Source organism: Pundamilia nyererei, unplaced genomic scaffold (genome assembly GCF_000239375.1).
Source record: "Pundamilia nyererei isolate P.nyererei 1_Seehausen unplaced genomic scaffold, PunNye1.0 scaffold00015, whole genome shotgun sequence".
NCBI lineage: Eukaryota > Metazoa > Chordata > Actinopteri > Cichliformes > Cichlidae > Pundamilia > Pundamilia nyererei.
This window is the reverse complement of record NW_005187416.1, coordinates 2,674,791-2,695,428: the sequence shown is the minus strand read 5'-3', so window position 1 is coordinate 2,695,428 and position 20,638 is coordinate 2,674,791. Positions and strand designations below refer to the sequence as shown.

The window sequence follows — 20,638 nt, the reverse complement described above, 5'->3', positions numbered from 1 at the left end:
GGGGGGGGGTTCTAGTCCTGGTTGGTTTTTCTTGCTTGTAACAAATATCTTAGCACCCTGCCAGCAGCTCAAGCCATCTTGTCTCATTTGAAAACCAATCACGGTTCACAGAATCCAGCATGAGTCACTCTTGATCATCTGCTTAGTCAAATACAAGTTAAGCCTCCCTTTGCTGCGGCGCTGCGTCATTTTAAATACCTTTCTAACTTTCTTTCACTAAATTTAGGTTTATAGTTACAAGAACACACACACACGTACAAATTTAAAACAACATTTCACCTCATTTTCTTCGACACCTCTGGCCCTTATCCTGCTTTCAGTATCAATGAGATCAACTTTAAGCCATATTAGTAAAACTAATGAGAAAATATTTTCATGCATGAGATTTAAGTTAAGTGCTTAAATAAAAGGGCGTCTTACATACTGTGCACCTCACGGACCAGTTTGTTTCCTTTATATACGCCCACAGTATGTACAGAAGGATTTTGTTCAGGAAGCAAAAATAACCTTTCAGAAAAGGCCTTCGGTAATGGAGTGAACAGCAGAAACTAAACCAGTGCAAACCTAAACTTCATCATTTATTCAGCAAGTGATTAACCTGTATCTGCTCTTTATCCGTAACTTTAATGTAATTCATTTAGGAACGTAAAAGGTTTTTAGAGGAATCTTTATAGCTCTCTGACATAATCATAGTTTGTCTTGTATCCCTTCCATGGGATATCAGATCTAATAAATCTAATTTTATTTATATAGCACACAGCGAATGAAATTTTAAACTGAGCACACCCTTCTCCCTGTAGATTAGGAAAATTATTACTTTGAATAACTAAAGAAAATAAGATTTTTAGGTATAAAAAAATGACAGCTTGTCTGCATAGTGTCCTTGTTTCATACAGGCTGGGAAATATTTGCTTACAGAAGAAATTATATTGTTTATGGACAAAATAAAAGCTGTACTAATGATACTGCCCTTTCATTCCAGAAACACATCCGAGCAGAGCACAGATTCACTGATAGAAATCGGGTAGATGTGTTGAAAGAGTGGCCAGCTGAGCATCAGTCAGTTCCTTTTTGAGCTTGTGATGATGAGCATGTGACAGAGTTATGATCGCTGTATTGTTCGGTAAGAGGTCACTCTTAAGATAAGTGCACTCAGGGCACTCAGGACACTCAGTGCCCAAAGTGCTGTGACTACTTCTGCACTTGAGATAACTCTGATTCTTGCGGAAGGGACAAGGTAAAACCTAAAAAAATTCCTTCAAATCTATAGACCAAAAAAAACAAAATCCAAAATGGAGTTTGTGTGAGGCTTTATTTCCTTGAAGCAAAGAATAGAAGAATATAGATATTCTTATGTCACGGCTGTAACACTTGTTTCTCTTCATTTTCTTATTTATCACGTGTGTAATTTTATAACAGAATCGCTTTGGGATTAAACAGCATTTTGAGCCAAGGACGGAAATTTTGACTTGCTTTTGTTCATGAAAGTGAATTCAAGCGTCTCACCAGATAACAAAGGCTTTAATGCAACAGAAAAAAAGGGAATAGTTGAGTGTGGAAAACCATCCCCTGAGACAATAAAAAACAATTTACTATAAGCTGGAAAACTGCATTCAAATAAATACATATTTTTCTTTTCTGCCAGAATTTGTTTTTCATGTGATTGATGCCAAACCTTTCACCCGTATAGACTGTCGGTTATTATTTTTATCCAAACTCAATCTGTGGAAGTTTGTCACTGGAAAAAAAAGCTAATAGCTCAAAACTTTTTAGAAAATAACTCAAAAGTTTTTCATAGTTATTTTGAAATTTAGAGTTACAAAACTTTAGAAAATGCCAAAAATCTAAGTTTTCCACTTACTATGTTGAAAATTCGAGTATCTAAGTAAAACAAATACATTAAAAGAAAAAAGAAAAAAGAAAGGGCTGCAGAAACAATACCTTCCAGATCCCAATCACCTTGTTATCCACTAGAATGTAGCATTTTCTTTTAAATCCTTTTGCAATCAGAATTATGATCTCAATGTGCTGTTGTCCCAAACACAGCTTACTTCTTCAAGATCAGCTCTACAAATTCTCTACAGGCTCCCTTGTTCAGGGTTTATCTGCTTATTTCTTCATTTTTATTCCTGTTATTTCACTTATTACATTATATGTGGTATACACAGTATGACTATGTCTAAGACAGGACAGGCAAGAAAAAAATGAGGGGGAAGACATTATAAAAGGAGAGAGTACAAATAAAAATATACAAAACAAATATACAACACCTGGGACACTTCAATAGTCTTTTTGTGGTGTGTGTGTGTGTGTGTGTGTGAGAAAGAGAAAATGTACCTGAAAATGAGGATGGGAACTTGCAATAACGCCCCCTTGGTGCCAGAGGCGGACAGAGATAAATCCAGAGGAACCCCCTCCCCCTGACACGGATGAAGTCCAAGCCACTCTGGATCACCAAGGGAGTTGGTCAATGACCACGCCAGAACATCCAGCCACGTGCCCTGGAACCAACATGTGCTTGCAGCCCAGTGGGGGGTAGCAGTGGCCAGCAGGGAGCAGTGGGGAGGATGAACCCCTTCCTCCATAACCATGTTCCATAGAGGCCAAGGCTCAGCAAGCCTCAGACACAAGCCCAGCCATGCACACACACTCACCATTCCCTCACTAACTCACATACCCACCCACCAAACCACTAATGACACGCGGAAACATACAGGGACATGCACACAGATCTAATGGAGATGCAACCAAAGCACCAAACAAACCACCCGTAGACCACCGTACCTGGCAGGGTGTGTGGAACAGGGGTTTAGGAAGATGCCCCTCCAGTCAGTGTTGAATGTGCTATGTTGTGCAGGTGTGCTGTGGAGTGTGAGTGTACAAAGTTTACAAGATGAGTATTGCTGTATGAAAACTAGTGCTGGGTGTGACACAAGCACCCCTCTGCTGAACTGTAGTGCTAGTCCCCACCTCCACCCATCCCCAAGACCCTCCATGTTTAAGTTGCAGATAAAATTAAGGGACAGATAGCAGTGAAGGGTTGAATGGGGCTATGGTAGTAACCCCACCCATTAGTCTCTAGTTAACACACCTGCCCCCAAGGCTCTATGGTTGTGGTGATGTTGTGAACCATAATGACTATAGTGTAATTAAAAAGGAGGGGCAGGTCGCCGCAGTACAGCCAGCAGAGCCACGTGAATGGCTCTACCCACTGTGATCGACACCACTTACAACCCTCCATCAAGACCCTGCATGTATGAGTGATGTGTTCTATGAGGGAGAGAGAGCCGGGGTATGTTAGACCGGGAGGTAGAGAGCCAAGAAAATGTCTTTTTTTCTACAACTTTATTTCAGTTTTTCGTTTAAGTCAAAGATTTAATGAAGACAAATCGTTTAAGTCCACGACAGTTACAGGTGTGTTAAATACTATGCAAAAATAGGCTAACGTACGCCTTAACAACAGTATACTACATTACCCACAAGCGAATGAGTGCAAAATATCCTACGGCAAGCAACAAGCCTTCGCGTATTTTCCCTCGCCTCCGCGTACGCTAATAACGAAGTTAAGCAGAAGTTTTTGTAGAAGTGTGCCTGTGTTAGTTCACCTGGTGTTGTTACGTTTTAAATGTTAGGAACGGTTATTTATACCGACTTTAACAACGCAAACAGCGGAAGAGTTTGCCAAAGTTAGCCGCAAAGCTAAAACAACTGGCTGGGAAAGCTAAAAACAACTGTAGCTAGCTGCATATGTATAGTTAGTTAGGTAACCTCTTTTTACTAGAAGCGTCATCATGCGTCCTGATGTTTTCAGTCACATATGAATTAATCTTAAAATATGCAAGACCATGGTCGTACTAAGAGAGGGGATGTGTCCTGGACTGGATGAAGACTTATTACGCGACCTTTGTGCTGCTGATATTAAAACAGGTGAGTTTGTGGGGCAATGTGTCCGTTTTAGCTTAATCACAGACAAGTTATCGATAACACATCTGATTTCTTGGTTTCACAGTGGAGGACCTGGTTTCATCAGACATTGAGGGCCTTGCTCAGAAATGTTCTGTATCCTATAAGGTATGTATACTTTAATCCTAATCATAGATCCCTAAAAACACGAGATAGTGACCCTTACAAGAGTGCACTGTCAGTTTCCAGCTTACCCAACATATTACTCCAATTTAATCGGGGTGCTGCCTCGAAATTATCCCTATCACAGCAGTTTATTTAGTGGTGTTAGGAAGGAATTTAAAGTGGGCTTGTAATGCTGCTCCTCATTTTCTGCCACAGTCCATATTAAACATGGCCAAACTTTCTTATAATGAGGTCCGTGTATGTACAAGTAATCCCTATGAGTCATAAGCTCAGGCAACTGCTTTAAACCTGCAATTTCAGACAGTTTTTTTTCTACTCTTGGCTGGGTGTGATGTCAAAGAGAGTAAATCTTCTTAATTTGGTCATCTCAGGTGCACAGCTTTTATGAGACCTGTTTGTTTGGTCCAGCCAGTCAGCAGAGAGTTGTCTAAAAGGGCATGTTTGAGAAAGTGGATGAACTAAGGAGCTGCACAAAGGTTAGATGGGAGATAAGATAAAAATTTTGTGGGTGTGAGTCCTGCAAAGCTATTCTAGCATAAGTCCAAGAATTGAAATTCTAGATTAGGAAATTAGCTTAAAAGATGCCCTTTAAATTAACACAGAGATCACCCACATGTTATAGCTGGCATAAACACTGTAGGCCAGTATCTTCCTGAGCTTAGATACACACTACCACATGCAGCATGAGTTTCCCATTGTGTAAGTGGTTTATATTATTATGTGGGATACCTTCTTTTTTAATGTCATCCATAATGGAAGCAGACCTCCCACTGGGTGCATTATATATATACCCACTGCAAACAAGCTCATTTGGTTAACAAGCCAGGAAGGGCTGTTTTTTATTACTGGGTTAAATCAAGGTTAAGCATCACATTTGCTTCCTATCCTTTCCTATATTTTTTGTCCAGATCTGCAGTTAAAACTGGTTTTATGCTTTGTGTTGATATAATAGAATATCAGCATGAAAAATGTATCTAAAAAGAAATGAAAGCGATATCTATATTTCCACAGAAAATGATAAACGGTGATAAACTTTCTAGCTAAAAAAGAAGCTAAAAACCTCCTTCTGAGTTCCCCCACAAAGTCCTTCATTATCAGTCTGAACCTGCAACGATAGGTCAGCTCTCTTAGTTTTAAATCAGTGTGCAGTGAGAACCAGAAAAAAGGCAGAGATCATGAAAGAAATCCTGTCTAACTCAGAACTGGCCTTCTGGGCAGATAACGGTAAACTATGTTTTTTAGACCATGAATAGTGTTTTCCACCAAACTTTTCGGAGATATAAGAACACAAATGATCATGAAGGGTACCCGGGAGGGTTTTATAAATAAAAGTGTATCGGGGAGTACTTGTGTGGGTGGATGGGACACTGAAGCCAACCCAGACTTTCTTGGTAAAAAGATGAGTGAGCATTTCCGTCAGTCAACCATCCTCTGTGGTCTCTGTGTCTGGACATGCAGACTGAACATGTATAGGATGAAAATTTTGCAGCCCCAGGGGGATTAAAAAGCTAAGAAATTGCAAGAGAACATTTAGAAAGGTGCAAAATAAGTTATGCCGTCTCCATACTTCTACACTTGCACCATATCTCTCCATATAGCCTCGCTGTAATTTCACTTTCTACATTTTTAAAGCCAGTTTCATGGAGGAAACCTTCACCTGACTAATTTGAAAAACATCTTCCTGTTTCTGTACAGTAAAGCGTGTAAGAGAAATAATGACCAAAATGCATTTTTATAATGGAGAGAGACTTTGAAGATGTTTTCCCCATTAGATCATTATGCTTTTCAAATATTGTTTTTTTCCATCACTGCCTGCAGCAGGCTCAGGCTCATCCCAGTGGCCGAGCTAGACTTTCTAACCAGCTTGCTCAGCCTGCAGGCATCCCCTGAGCTGATTACCGGGCATCCCTGTGCTCCATCAGACTCCTGCTGTTGATCTGAACCGTTGTCCTGCCCACACAACAGAGATGAGGTCAATGCTAGGTCACCTATACATTTATCTGACTAAAGCGCCCTCCTACAGTTAAATTAAAGCTACACGAGACGAAGTTTTCATGTAAAAACATACCTGTCTCATGAGCCCACAAGCCAAATTTGGAGTGCCAACCTTCTTCCCACTAATTGAGACCCAACAGATTTGTCTGATTTCCCTAAATAAATTTCAGCTGTTGGGCATGAAGTCTAACAGGAAATCCTCTCTGCCCAGAAGGAGAGACTAATCAGAGTTTAACTCTGCTTAACAACATTAAGTGCTCTTTCTAGAGAAAGCTGGACTGCCCAGCATTTGATATTTTTGCAGTTGAGCTTCATATGAAGCATCACACATCAGCCTGCTTAGTGAGCAGTGTTCTTGTGCAGCTGTGATGCTGGAGGAGCCAGTGGAATACGGTCGGAGTTTTACAGTAAACTTGAAGCTAAACACAGCTCTGTGCACACATGCAGGGATGTTTTATTTAAAACAGAAAACCAAAGATCATGAGGGATGATGGCATTGGAGAGCAATAATGACGTATTGAATTGTTAGCAGTATTCTATTCTACATACACCTGCGTCTTTAACATTACTAGATCTGGAGCAAGAAAGCAAAGGAGAAATTAACTGTATGTAACGCTGGGTAAAGAATCTATAGAGACTTGTTTGCCAGCTAAGCAACTTGTATGATGTTACTTATTTTTCTATGTTAAGTAAGAGATCTGTGTAGTATAATTTGATTTTATTAAGACATTATTGTCCATTTGAATTTACAAGAACAATGAAAGTATTGAAGAAAACACAAAAATGTTAACAAAAAGTGTTACTGAAGTGACTCGGATAGGGAGTCTCTGCATTAGGTAAAGGCTTGGGTGCAACGTGTTCAATCCCACTACCCAATGTTGACATTTGGCATTGCTGTTGGCACAAACGAGATCTGCACACACAAAGTAAAGGTCAGAGTAAAAATCGTCCACGTCTTAGGGGAGCCTTCATTCAGACACGACTGTTAAAGGAAGATACCCCCGCTGTAATCATGACTGGCTCACTTCTGGTACTTTGCCTGATAAATGTATTGGGCAGTGAGAACACTTCTTATACAGTGACACCGTAATAATACTGTGTCAGGATAGCTTATCGGTGTCACCGGTGGAATTAAGAATAGAGAAAGAAAGTAAGGAAGCTGTTGCTTGGCTGGTGCCCCTATCTCAACGTAATACCAACACAAAGACTAAGATGATGCCGACTGGTTATTATTATAGCAGGACAGCTTCAGTGTGCCTTTTAAAAATGTCTCTAATTCTACTGGAGAAATCGAATATCTTCTTTGAACACTATATTCGGTTGCACCAACTCGTCTTCATTAAGCGTGGTCCTGATGTGGTCTTTATTTTACAGTCTTTTGAATTTACTTCAGGTTGGTTGCGGCGACCTAACTAAGCCTAGACTTTACCACCTCCTGTCCTAGCATTCACTTGTATTCACATGTGAGTACGACTTGCCTGCTAGCACGTGCTGCTTTGCGGCAATTATAACAAATATATATTGGGGGTTTTAACCAACATAAGAAAATTGGCTAATTGAATACAGTAAGCACTAAACACTAATTGCCAAGCGGTATAACTTGCTAACAATCAAGAAGCTGTTGAGTTGGAAATAAATATTGCTTTGACATGAGCTCAGAAAATGATTCATGGAAAAAAAGATTTCCAAAGCAAACACACTTTTTAATTAAAAAGAAATATCCATCAAAGGGGCTGGCATCCCAGTGCTATCGTTGACATTTGTGGAGATGATTCACCTGCTTTTCTTGTTTAGTCAACATCGGAGCCAAGTTAGACCAACTGTCCCATGATGGCTCTTTGGTTAGTTCAGATGGATTTCTTGTTATTGCAATCTTTCAATAAGCTGCTCATTGTTGTGTCCAGCTTATTGCTTCCTGTCTATTTAGTGGCGTCTGACATGCATGTTTCCTACATGTTGGTCGTGACTTTGCAATTCGAATTGATTGCTGGTGGTAATGAGAAAGTCAGACTTTGAATGCCACGTTACGACTGACTTATCTTGAGACGGTGTTGATGTGGTGGAGGTGGTGAGCATTTTCTAACATGGACGTCATCAATTGTGTTGAGAGTTTTTAACTTCAAAGTTAGGATACGATTTGCATCATTTTCACACACACCAAAGCATTCTGGGGCAGCTGGTGCCCTTTGGATGGGCGGGCATTATCATCCTGAAAAGGTCGCTCCTATCAGGATGGAAATGTTTCATTGTAGGTTAAAGGTGATCACTCAGAACAACTTTGTACTGATTTGACTTTATGTCAACAGAAGTGGATCCAAACCATGCAAGAAAAATGTCCCCTACAGCTTAAAAGAGTCAAGAGATCGCCTCACAGCTGGGGTCAAGGGTTCAGCTCTTTCCTTTAAGTTGTACTCATTTGTAGCGGCTGAGCTGGAATACTGGCAGAAACTGAGCTGATTCGCTAATTAAACTAACTGCTAGTCCCTGCAACCATTTGGATAGTATGCCCAAAATGAAGCTTAAAAAATAATCCACGATATCACTGTCTCAACTTGTTTTTTTCCATCTAAAGTGATATGACATGGAGCAAAACCAAGATCTGGCATTTACTTTAATTATGAAGCAAATGATGAATGAGGGCATTATTAAAAAATATCCTTCTAATCACATGAAGACAAGCTGAATTTTTGCATTTGGATTATAATTAAAATGGCCTAGAAATAAAACTCCCCAATCTGGCAACACCGAGTTTTTGTGTTGCAGCTGATCCATGCAACATTTGTGTGAGCCTCATATGCTGTAATTTTTCTATTTCAGGCTCTGTTTGCCATCCGCCGAGTGCTGCTAGCCCAGCACACAGCATTTCCTGTGTCAGGTGCTGATCTGTATGAGGAGCTATTGAGCTCAACAGCCATCCTCTCCACTGGAAACCCCAGGTAAAGACAATGCTGCTCACGCAGCAGAGCACGCTTCTTTGTGTTTCAGCGGCTGGAGGGGATTTAACGACAGGCTCGATGCCATAAGGAAGGTTCATCTCGGGAATCAAATATGCGTTCCTGAGGACACATTCTTAGGGTTTGAAATGCACTGGCTTTATTTATTTTTTTTTTACCTTTTCCACTGGATTAGAGTCTTTGAAAGTCTAATGCCATGATCTTTGATGAACAAAACTTTCAGTCTTTGCAAAAATAAATTTAAGCAGCTTTGTTGGGGGATAAAAGTTTTATTATGTTTGCCAGCTTTTCTGTTCATCTTTGCAAACCTACACGGACACTGCAAAGCATGTAAAGTCAATAGTATCATACATTAGCAAAGATGTTTTGTATCTTACATCGATCCATTTTTATCAAACTAGATTCTTCATTCTCAATCAGTGCTGAAATTCAGTTTGCATTGAACTACGCCGGATTATCCATCTGGAACATGGCTGCTGCTGTTGTTAAAAATACATCTGAGCAAAAGAGTCTTTTAGAAAAAGGCCTGCGTGCCACATTCCTGCACTGAGGAAACATTTTAGCAGCTAAAGCTGACTTTTTTTTCTTTTTCTTTTTGCTTGTTCTTCCATTTGGCTGGTAAACGTAGCCTAAAGTGGTTTCTGATATATCAGCTGCATTAACCTGGCCTCCAGCTTGACTACTTTCCTCTGAAAAACAAACACCACTGGCAAGTCTTTCAGAACCTTTTTTGTGGTACATCAAAAAATTAAATTTTCATGCTTTGACAAAACCTCAAGTTCCCTCTGCAACCAGCACAACATTGTATTACAGCAGTACTTACAATTAACCTGTAAAACTTAGACAATGAATCCGACGAAAGGTTTCACACAGAGGTGTGCACTGGAATCCGAAATTCAGCTGTCTGTATGCCGTCAAAGAACAAAGCATTCCGCATAAATATTCCACTTTTGGATGGGAAGTACTCTTCAGCCAGGACACAGACGTATCTGGACGAGTCTGTGAATTGGGGCAGCATGGCATAATTTATAAGCTGCTACCTTTTCCACAGTTAAACTCACTGTTGTAGCATAATTAATGACCACAGGTGTTTTTTGGCCTCCCCATGGTTCTTTTTTTGAAAAGTGGTTTTCATAAATTAGTTAGTGCCTTGGATTAGTGATATGAAACTGAATCAGTCGTGTGAGCACAGTAGTGGGATTTGTGTGTGTCTTGGCTGCGCTCTACTGGTGGAAAGGTGAACTGGTGAATGATGCGTTTTGATGTCCATCGTGTCAGTTTGTACTGTGAGTACGCTGTTTGCTTCATGCACAGACAGAGAAATGAAGCACACACTTACTTAGCTTTAAGTTTATTAGAGACTACAGCCTAATGTAGGTTTAAGCCTAAAACTGTCTGAGTAATAGTCATTTCTGTTTAAATTAAAATAAATAAAAAGTTAGAGTAAATATCACGAACACGTCTTGTTTTCTATGTGGTTTTTTCTTTTTTTCTTCAGTACATGTGTGTTATTAACTTAAAGCCTGAATACAGTAGAGAGACAATCAGTAACATTAAAAAAAGGAATAATAGAAGAAAGAATATGATAACTTTTTTTGTCTGTTTGTTTTCTGTTTTGTTATTGGAGTTCAAAATTAAATAAAAATTGTTGAAGATAAAAAAAAAAAAGGAACAATAATAGGATGATGGGATATCTATCATAAGGCATAGGATTTAGATTTAACAGGACCCCAGTTTCCACCTCTCCCGCTTTAAATTTGTAATTTTAATCGCTTTAAAATTTGAATTACAACATTTTTAGGACAGATACAGATATTTAGTGATTTAAAAAGCCGATATTCCAAATTATCGGATGTTATATCCCAATATTTGGTATATCAGTTTAATTATGTTCTCATTTACATAGACTTCCCTGTTAGTATAGAAAATAGTCCTTCCCAGTAGTATTTGTTTATTTTTCTTTTTTCACTCGTTCAAAGGCCCTTATCCCTTTCAGAATCAGCATTATTTTTAATGTTGGGATTCTTTTTAAATACTTTTTTATTGAAAGGAAATAGTGATTGAATCTGCTGGCTGCTTCTGTGGAACATCTGGAATTTTGTAGTTATTCCCTTCCATAGTATCCGACATGAGTGGTTCCAACTTTTAATGGTGAATTGTTGTGTTGCTGTGCTTGAGCCCACCAACATGTGGTAAATTAGTTCTGTTTTCTTGCCACAGGCGGGTTGATTGTAGAAAAGACATTAATTTTAATGACAAATAACTAACTAGTGCTTCTTCTGTTTAATTTCAGTTTTAGAGAAGAATCCAGTTTCAACTGAAAAATCCAAATATTTCGTTTTTATATATTTTCTTAACCATGAACACTGGAGATGCCTTTAGTGCCAGAAAGTTGCAAAAGCCTTTAAACACTTTCCTTTCTTCTTCCAGTTGTTTTGATGTACACCCAGTGAAGAGGAAACTTTTTTTGGTTTGATTTCAACAACATAAATTTAATGTAAATAAAAAATCAGGTTAACTTTCCTGCTAAAACATTGTAAATATGGAAAACTTTCCTTGGACTATCAAAAAGTTTTGAGCTCCTTGGCTATAGCTGAAGGCTTACTGTACCTGTCTCATTAAATATCAAAAGGGAGCTACTTTTTATCTTTAGCAGCACAGAAATACTCCCGAAACTTGCATTTAATAGACTTCAGTCGCAGCTCAAGCAATAAAACTCAAAAGCAGTTTAATAGTGAATGAATGATAAATAGTATTTGCTTGTGTGGCTGCTGAATATCAAACAATATGTACAAAGTAAGGCTAAACAAACCTTATCAGATTTTCTGGCCCTACACAAACGGGATGTGTGATGGTGACTGATAGTGATTCAGAGCCATCTCATGCAGCCCACGAAGTAATTGTGCCAACACTCGATAGGGCGGTAATAGCAGAATAGCGTGTATCTGAACCATTGTAGAGATGTTTGGCTGTGATCAAGTGCTGAAATTCAGCACCAAATCAGAAGAGTCACTTAAAACCTCATTGAGAATGGCAGCGATTTTCTTCTGTCTGAGCCTTCTCATGAGGAATTCAGCCTTGAAGCTCAATGTCAATGGTTAGTTAATGAAGCTTAACACAAGTATTACACAAGTATCACAGCTCCCCTTAAGTAAGATCCTGCTAATTCCCACTATTTGTTTAAATAATCATTCTGGAACGGGGTATGGCCGGCAGAAAATATCTGTCGACGGGAATCTTAAAATCATCTTTTATAGAAAAGCAGAGTGCAACAAAGGCTGAGCCTCTTCATTGCTTCCTTTCCTTGGGGTCCAAGGACTGCACAGTCTTCTGAGCACACTGATGAGGGCAGCCTGTGGGAGATTTTGAATCTGTGACTTTTCAAGGGCAATCACTTTCATCCTTCTGAGTCCTTACAAGAACCTAACTTGACGATCAACAGTGCAGCTCTCACAGCACTGTTGTCACAGAAGGCAAGAATAATGCAAATACATCCATACCCACCAATTCTTCTCTTCAGAGTCACGCTGTGGGTGGTGAGAACTGCTATCAAGCAGCCACAGGCTTCCAGCGATGCTTAACCTTCAAGCTGGAGGACCTTGGTTATGTAAATTAAACTGCATGTCTGTCACATCCGTCATCACGAGAAAGATGAGATTCCACAAACTGCACAGATCACTGATCTGAGCTTCAACAGACACAAATCAAAATGCTGAAAGAGAATAGTTCTCCGTTTCCCTGACTTGGATTAGGCCTGCTGTGAGACCATAAACTTGTTTTTTGGTTGGTTTTTTTTGGTAGAGATCTTCATTGAATTTTTCTTTTCTTCTGGGACTAGACTTCAACCGTGTCTGGAAAACTGCCTATGATAGAAGTCATGAGAATATAATCATTTATATAATCATTTTTTATTACTTTTGATTTTTACTTTCTTTGTCATTTCTTTTGTGAGTCCAGTTTAGTTTCAGCTATTTTCCAGAGTGGGTTTGTTCATTTCGCTTTGGTTTTAGAGGTCTAACTGGAGATTTATGCTTCAGTATGAAATGTATGCTGTAGCTACATCGTAACCACAAACGCCTCTCAAACCCCGTGCCAGGGTTGGGGAAGTCCAGGCCTCGAGGGCCGGTGTCCTGCAGGTTTTAGATGTCCTTGATCCAACACGGCTAATTCAAATGGCTAGATTACCTCCTCAACATGTCTTGAAGTTCTCCAGAGGCCTGGTAATGAACAAATCATTAGATTCAGGTGTGTTGACCCAGGGTGACATCTAGCCCTTCAGGCCTGGACTTCCCACCCCTGCCCGATGCCATAACCTACAGCGTAACCTGACGTTCTCCTGTCTAGAAATGTAACCACACGTCAGGTCGACGCAGACCAGAACTACTGCGATTGGCCTCTTCATCAATTCCTCCTGTGCAAAATCTCATGATAAGAAATACCCAGCCAAAGGATATTCTGATCAGTAGATGCATCAAGACACATTGGCAAAGGGTTAAACCAAACCAAGTGTTTTCAGGTATTTATTTATTTATTTTTGTTTGTGTTTGTAGTTTTACCTTTTATATCAGCGGTCCCCGGGCCACGGGCCGATACCAGTCTGTGAGTCGTTTGGTACCAGGCTGCGAGAGTTGAGGCTCAGGTGTGAAATATTGTTACTGGTTTTATTTTGTTGTATTTATCCGTGACACCTTAAAGGTCTGTGAAAATATCGTCGGACATAATCCGGTCCGTGGTGCAAAAAAAGGTCGGGGAGCGCTGTTTTATACCACCACAGTGGATTTGAAATCAAACAATAAAGATGTGATTGAAGTGCAAACTTTAAGCTTTAAGAGGTTTAACAAAAGTATTTCATTAACTGCTGAGGAATTGTATAGATTTTTATAGCAAGTGCCCCATTTTTAGATGCTCAATAGTAGCATAATTTTATATATAAGGATTATTTTTAATACTTGAAAATCTTCAGCTGTCAATGGACTGCCTGCACTCTAGACTCCATAGACATTAACAAAGAGAAACTCTGCTAGGCCTTTACTGCAGCCACCAGCAGGCGTTCTCTCTGCCTTCAGTGTTGTCTTCAGTAACTGAAAGCATGCTCTGTTGGGTTGACAAGAGGTGACTGACCTGGTGTTTGAAGAAATTCCCTTTCCATTCCTTTGAAAAATGTTATTTCAGTATGATTTAGGTCATTATCCGTTTGCACTGTGAAGCTCCGTCCCGTCAGTTTTGCAGCGCTTGCTTAATCTGAGCAGAGCATTTGCAGTTTTGGGAAGCTGACTGTTTGCCATCTCTCTATATGTCTTAGTTGTTTTTCAATCTAACGATGCTCTGCTTCACTTCCATCGTCATATCTTTGTGAACAGTGAACAGCTACTAAATGCAACTTCAACACTTGGAATACAGTTCAGGTTTTTTGGAAAGAACGAGTCTCATCCAGCCATAACGCTGCTTGTCAGTTAATTCTCCAATTACTTCTGAGCTTCTGAAAATGAGGGACTTTGTATAAAAATGGCTTTAATTACTGAACAGTTAATGCAATACTTTTGCTAAACCCTTTGAAATAAAGGTGGCATTTGCACTTCAATCACATTCATTGTTTGATTTTAAATCCATGGGTGAGATGTAGCGGGACAAAATGAGAAGACAAAATTGCCTCATTGTCAACAGACCTGACTGTATGATTAAAATATAAACTGATACTGCAGAATTTTTTTGGGTCATTAAAGTAGAAGTGATGTAAGAAGAATAAGAGGAGTCGACATGTGACTTTGTATTCTGTTACCAGCAGCTGTCAGTTTCTGAACCAGCTGACAGTTTTTGGTGTTGTCTGCTATCGACATATTTGGGGCAATACTCAGTAAGCATTTAGGCTCAGCCGTCAGCGTTGACACAAAATACAAAAAATCGACCAAAACACACCAAAAACTCTGTTTTTCTCGCCTGCAGCAGCTTCTGGTTTCCTCAACTTTCAGCTGACAGTTTTCTTAATATTTCTCAGTGAGGAGTCGTCTATATCAGTGGTCCCCAACCCCCGGGCCTCGGACCGGTACCGGGCCGCGAGAGTTGCTCAGGTGTGAAATGTCTGGTTTTCAGGGTTTTTATCGGTTTTCAGCGTTATTTTGTTATCGTTTTTATCGTTAGCTCTGTTTTCCTGGGTCTTTTCACGTGTGTTATGAATAAATCTTCTTTTTTTCAGTACCAGTACTAGTTTTATTTTGTTGTATTTATTCGCGACACCTTAAAGGCCGGTCCGTGAAAATATTGTCTGGCATAAACCGGTCTGTGGGGACCGCTGGTCTATATGATTGGAGAATTAGCAATTTTATGGCCATTGGTCGTAGTAATTCAGTTTGAGAGTGAATGCTCTTCCTGTTCTGTATTTCATACATATTGCTTACCTTTTCCATTTAAATTAAGTAAAAATGGGAGCTGCATAAAATACTTTGTTGTTACAGTTGGGAACAAAGGTGCACACTATGGATTTTAAAATAAACACTGAGGTGAAGCCGCTCGAGATTTTATCAGGTTTCCATAAACCATAGCGATGATTTGATGCTTCTTAATGAAGTAATGCACTGAGAGTTGCAGTTGGCTATTTTTACATTTTTATGGAAATGGATTTGTACCTTTTGACTTTTTATCTAAAAGACATATTTTTCTGCTAATGGAGTTGTTCATCGTTTGTACTGATGACTCAGCTGGGAGAATCGTGCATCATTGTCTGTGCAGAACATGGCAGGGTGTTTGTACCTGCTGTAACCCCTGGCATCTTGAATTACTCCTCCCACCTGTCAGAATAATTGTAGATGCATAAGACATAACAAATCCAAGGAGTAATGAGCCCAAATGGTCATTTGAGGTGTTTAAGAGAGATTATAAAGGAGCTGAGAAACACTGCTTGATGTGTTCTGCTTTGGGGAAAAAGCTCTGATAGCATCTTCAACTCTATTGGATTGTTTTTGCTTTTTCAGCGTTGTTTATGAGAACTTGACAGTTGCATTACCTTGTGAAGTTTGATGAAGTAAGCACTTAGCATTAATTAAAAAGAAAGATACCAAAATCAGCTGACTCATGTGTGAGCTTATCGGTGCCCCAGTAAAGGACGGAGCAGCCCTCCAATCACAGATGTGGAATCATGCATTTCTGTAGTATTTCAAGCTTTAAGTTATGGACAGGGCTGTAAACAAACTTGACAGCCGTTCTGCTCCTGCTCGGCAGAACTCTGATGTGAAGTCAGGTTGTAAGGATGAGGTTAAAAAGCAGCCCCAGAATGATATGAGATGTTGACAGCAGGTTGTGAAACTTTCGACCATGGCCTTCCTTTTAATCACATCTGTAGCATCACATAAGTCGAGCCCGCTGCTCACTCAGTTCAGTAGGAAATTAATGGAGCTCTGGTGATATACCGCTTAAGTTTCTTGTGGCATGAACGCATAAAGAGAGCGGATACACCGGGGTCGAAGAGGTTGCGTATAAACGACCCAGGGCGTGCAAAAGGGGAACTCGGGGGAGATTTACTTGCACAGCAACAATGAAACCCACAGCAAGACTGACAAGTCTGTAAATCCTAAGCACACTCTCATCACTCACTATACTGATGTGAAAAAATATAGTTGAAAGTAGCATCTCTGACTGGCACTTGAATCTATTTGGGATGGAAACAGTTTAATATAGAAATATATAAGTGAGGAATGATTTCAGAACTGTTTGCAGCTCAAAGGGTGTCGAGTTCAAACACCAAGTTTGGTGTGAGTAAATAAAAAAATTGGTTATCTTGCGATATTATCTCACTTCCTGTTTGTCTGCTTCATGTGATAATAGCTCTACAGGACTGAGCTGCTGCGGTGAATAAACAGCCGATTTTAGGAGCAGACTTTTTATTTATGCCCTTGTTTTTTATTCATAGAGACAAAGATTCTTTATGAATAATTTAAAAAAGGAGCTGTTTTAAGTGTCTCAACTCTTCATGAAACTATCTTTGAACATTTAGACATCATATCTGTGCCCACTATCAGTGACTGTCATCCTATGTGCTCACATCAGTCACCCTGAATACTGATGTGTCCCCAACAGATTCCATATCTTGTGGCCACAATTTTGTCATCACGTCGCCATGCATTGCTAACTCGAGGCCACACAATAATATGCTACCGGGATGGTTTCCACTGAGAACGATAATGTGAAAGATTTACTTTTAAAGTACTTAATTACACTTGAGAATATTTCTGCACACCATTTAAAGGCTATAGTTTCAGTTTGTGTTGCACATGAGATTTTATGATGTTCATGCCACAAAATTAGACGTTATATCTTCTGTTATTTATTTAAATTATACTTGTATGTCTCAAAAAAAAACTTTCATTCATTCATTGATCCACGTCAAGCCCCTCCCTGAGCCTGATTCTGACTGAGGTTTGTTTTACGGTTGAGAGTTTTTCCTCCTCGTGTCAGAAGAACGTGTTCAATCATCTGATTGTTGGGGTTTCATCTCTAATATTATCCAGTCTTTAGCTTACAATGTACAATATAAAGCACTTTAAGGTGACAGGTGTTGTGATCAAATCGAATTGAACTCATTCATTCATGACTTCAAGCTCTTGAAAATCGGAAACCCAGTATCTCATATTATTATAATATTCTATTTCAAGTTTGAGCAAGTTATTGTTCAGTGCACACAACCATACAATCACGGGGAAGACTGCTGACTCTGCAGTTATCCAAATGAAGATCATCAACACTTTCCCAAGGAGGGTGAGACACAGATATTAATTGCTGAAAAGGCTGGCTGCCTGCAGCATTCCTTACCAAAGCATATTTATGGAAAGTTGGTTAGAAGTCCATTTAGAACTTTAGGAAGCGTCACACGGAGGACTGAGGCCGGTGTGACTTCATCACAAGCCACCACTTACAGACGACATCAGGACCGGAGCAACAGCTGTCACATTGCTAATGTTAATTCCTAATATCGAGCTAGTCCTGAACTAGAGGCAACATCAGAAGTGTGTAATCTGGGCTAAAAGGAAAAAGAGCTGAACTCTTGCTCAGTGGTCCGAAGTCCTTTTTACAGATGAAAGTAAATTTTTGCATTTCATTTGTAAATCAAAGTCGTAGTCTCTGGAGGAAACATGGCAAGGAACAGAAAGGTGTTTGAAGTCCCGTGTGAAGTTTCTGCAGTTGGTAATGACTCGGTGTGGCTCATTTGCTGGTGCTTTTGGTGACTGGGCAACTTTATTTGGTCAAAGTCAATGAAGCCAGATACCAGGATCACTTCCCAGCACTGCTGAGGAGTTTTGTGGAGATACCGATTTCCTTTTCCAGCAGCACTTTGCTGACCGTGCTACTGCCGTGACTGACCACCCAACTAACCTGCACTGTGGGACCGCTATCAAAGCAAACCCTCAATACATTAGCAGGTGTAGCAAGCTGATCGCCTTCAAATGACATTGATGCTTTGGTGCAGTAAGAACTAAAACAGTTCCAACTATAACCTCACAGAAGTCGGACTCATTTTTGATTGATCATAGAAAATACTCCATGAGCCATCATCATGAAAACACTTGAGATATTTCACTTTACACGTACTGAAAATAAAATATTTGAAAATGTTTCATTTTGAATAAAAAGCATGAAAACAAATTGACTTTTTCTTGACACTTTCTTGACTACTTGTGGCCTGATTTAAAGTTAGAAAATTGTGTCTCAAACCTTTTTTTAGGTATATGTAAAACAAAGAAACAGACTTGCAATCCCTTTTGCCCTAGGTACAGATCATTGCTGCACATCTAAACCACATCAGACAATCTTAATTGTTTTAATTAAAAAGCGAATGATGTTTTGTGATTCACTAAAACTCAGGCTCTATAGATTTGTAACCTGTAGAAAAACAACAGTTCACTTAAGCACTGAGAAAGATACAAAATCCTTTAAAAAGCAGTTAATGAAAAACCAACGATTTCTGAAAGAATTTGAAAGCTGCAGTTGGTGCCTGAGCTTGACAAGAAGCAATCAAACGGCAGCTGGAATTAAGAATTGACCGAGTATCTTAAGAGTAGTCTGGAGTCAGGCTCAGTTTGTATTATGTTTACCCAGCTGCAGCTTTTGCCTGCTCTACGGCTGCACTTAATGGTTTATTACATTGGATGGCAGTTGTGAGTAATGAATTGTACCTTGTTTCTTGCAGCTTAGATAAACTGCTGGATTCGGGCTTGTATACTGGAGAGATAACAGAGCTGTCGGGAGGCCCGGGAAGTGGCAAATCTCAGGTGAACATTTCCTACCTTACCTCTCCGTCACTGATAATTTCAGCCTCATAAATTCACTCCTTTTTAGAATTCCCCGTTCTCCCGTAGAATAAGAAAATGCACCTTCCAGAGTCGCTGTTTAACCGAAACAAATTGTTCATGTTAACTTTAACTATCCCCGACATGCTTCCCTTCGCTTGTAGGTGTGCTTCGGTGTTGCAGTGCACATTTCTTACCAGCTGAAACAGAGTGTGATCTATATCGATACGACAGGAGGGCTGGCCGCCAGCCGCTTGCTTCAGATGCTGCAGGCTGAAACCAGCAACACAGAAGAGCAGGTCAATTACCTGAAGCTGCATTGAAAATTTTGGGTTATTTGAAGGAAAATAAAAACAAGCAACTTCTGCTTTACAGATGGAAGCTCTTCAGAGGATCCACGTCTTCCGTTTATTTGACGTTTACGCTCTGCTCGACTGTCTGTACAGTCTTCGCAGTGGTGGGCTTCAGCAGGTTTGTTGACAATTGCTTTTTTATTTCGCTTAAAATACACCAGCAGTCTTTCTGTAGCTGGGGAACCTTTGTAGAAAGACGAATCAAATTTCAGCAATCTAATTTTGTCACATTTTGTATTAGGCGTCTGTTGGCGGCGGCTCTGTCAAGGCGGTGATTGTGGACTCTGTGTCAGCTGTTATCTCGCCTCTACTGGGAGGCAAACAGAATGAAGGTGATATCTCTCTCTGCTGGTCCATCATAGTCAATCATACCTCAGGCTGTTTTTACACCTTCAGCCATAAAACTGAAAATAAATGTCACAACACGTTTAAACACATCTGTGGAAGCATGACAGCCAGTCATAAGAAAGTGGCAAAATAACACACTAATATTTGTGGTGTCACATTAAACCGCAAACCATTACAGTTTAAGCATGAGCTCGAACCTCTGCTGTCAGTTATAAATAGAGCTGTTTTCATTAAATATGTAATTGCTTAAATTCGAGTCTGGCCTCTTGGGACTCAAAATAATTGAAATTCGTAATCCAAGTGAACTTCATTCAATTTGTAATGTTTGTAGAAAGCTCCAAAACTGTCATCTAATTAAACTGACAGTCAGTGCACCAAAATTCAAAGGTTCTTATCTAAAATAAACCTGCCTGTAAAAAGACATAACAATGCAAGCTATTAGCACTCTGCAATCTCTGCTGGTCTGTGTAGTGCAGCTCCTGATTGCTGAATAACTTGATTCAAAGAGAAAACCAGAAGAAGAAAATCCAAAAAATGAAACCAAACTATCGGATAACATCACAACACATGAAGACAATAACATTTCTCTTACCTGGAAACCTTTCGGCCTCATTTTCAACTC

General features: G+C 39.7%; 1 protein-coding gene across 1 annotated transcript in view; it reads left to right on the top strand.

Annotated features, from left to right (window-relative positions):
* Positions 1-3,510: 3,510 nt before the first annotated feature.
* Positions 3,511-20,638, top strand: part of rad51d (RAD51 paralog D) — a 23,852-nt gene continuing 6,724 nt past the window's right edge. The window contains exons 1-7 of the mRNA XM_005725414.1: positions 3,511-3,927; positions 4,010-4,071; positions 8,902-9,020; positions 19,216-19,297; positions 19,480-19,614; positions 19,691-19,786; positions 19,910-20,000. Of these exons, the coding sequence (XP_005725471.1) occupies positions 3,846-3,927; positions 4,010-4,071; positions 8,902-9,020; positions 19,216-19,297; positions 19,480-19,614; positions 19,691-19,786; positions 19,910-20,000 (667 nt within the window). The 5' untranslated portion in view covers positions 3,511-3,845. The remainder of the gene's footprint in view (positions 3,928-4,009; positions 4,072-8,901; positions 9,021-19,215; positions 19,298-19,479; positions 19,615-19,690; positions 19,787-19,909; positions 20,001-20,638) is intronic.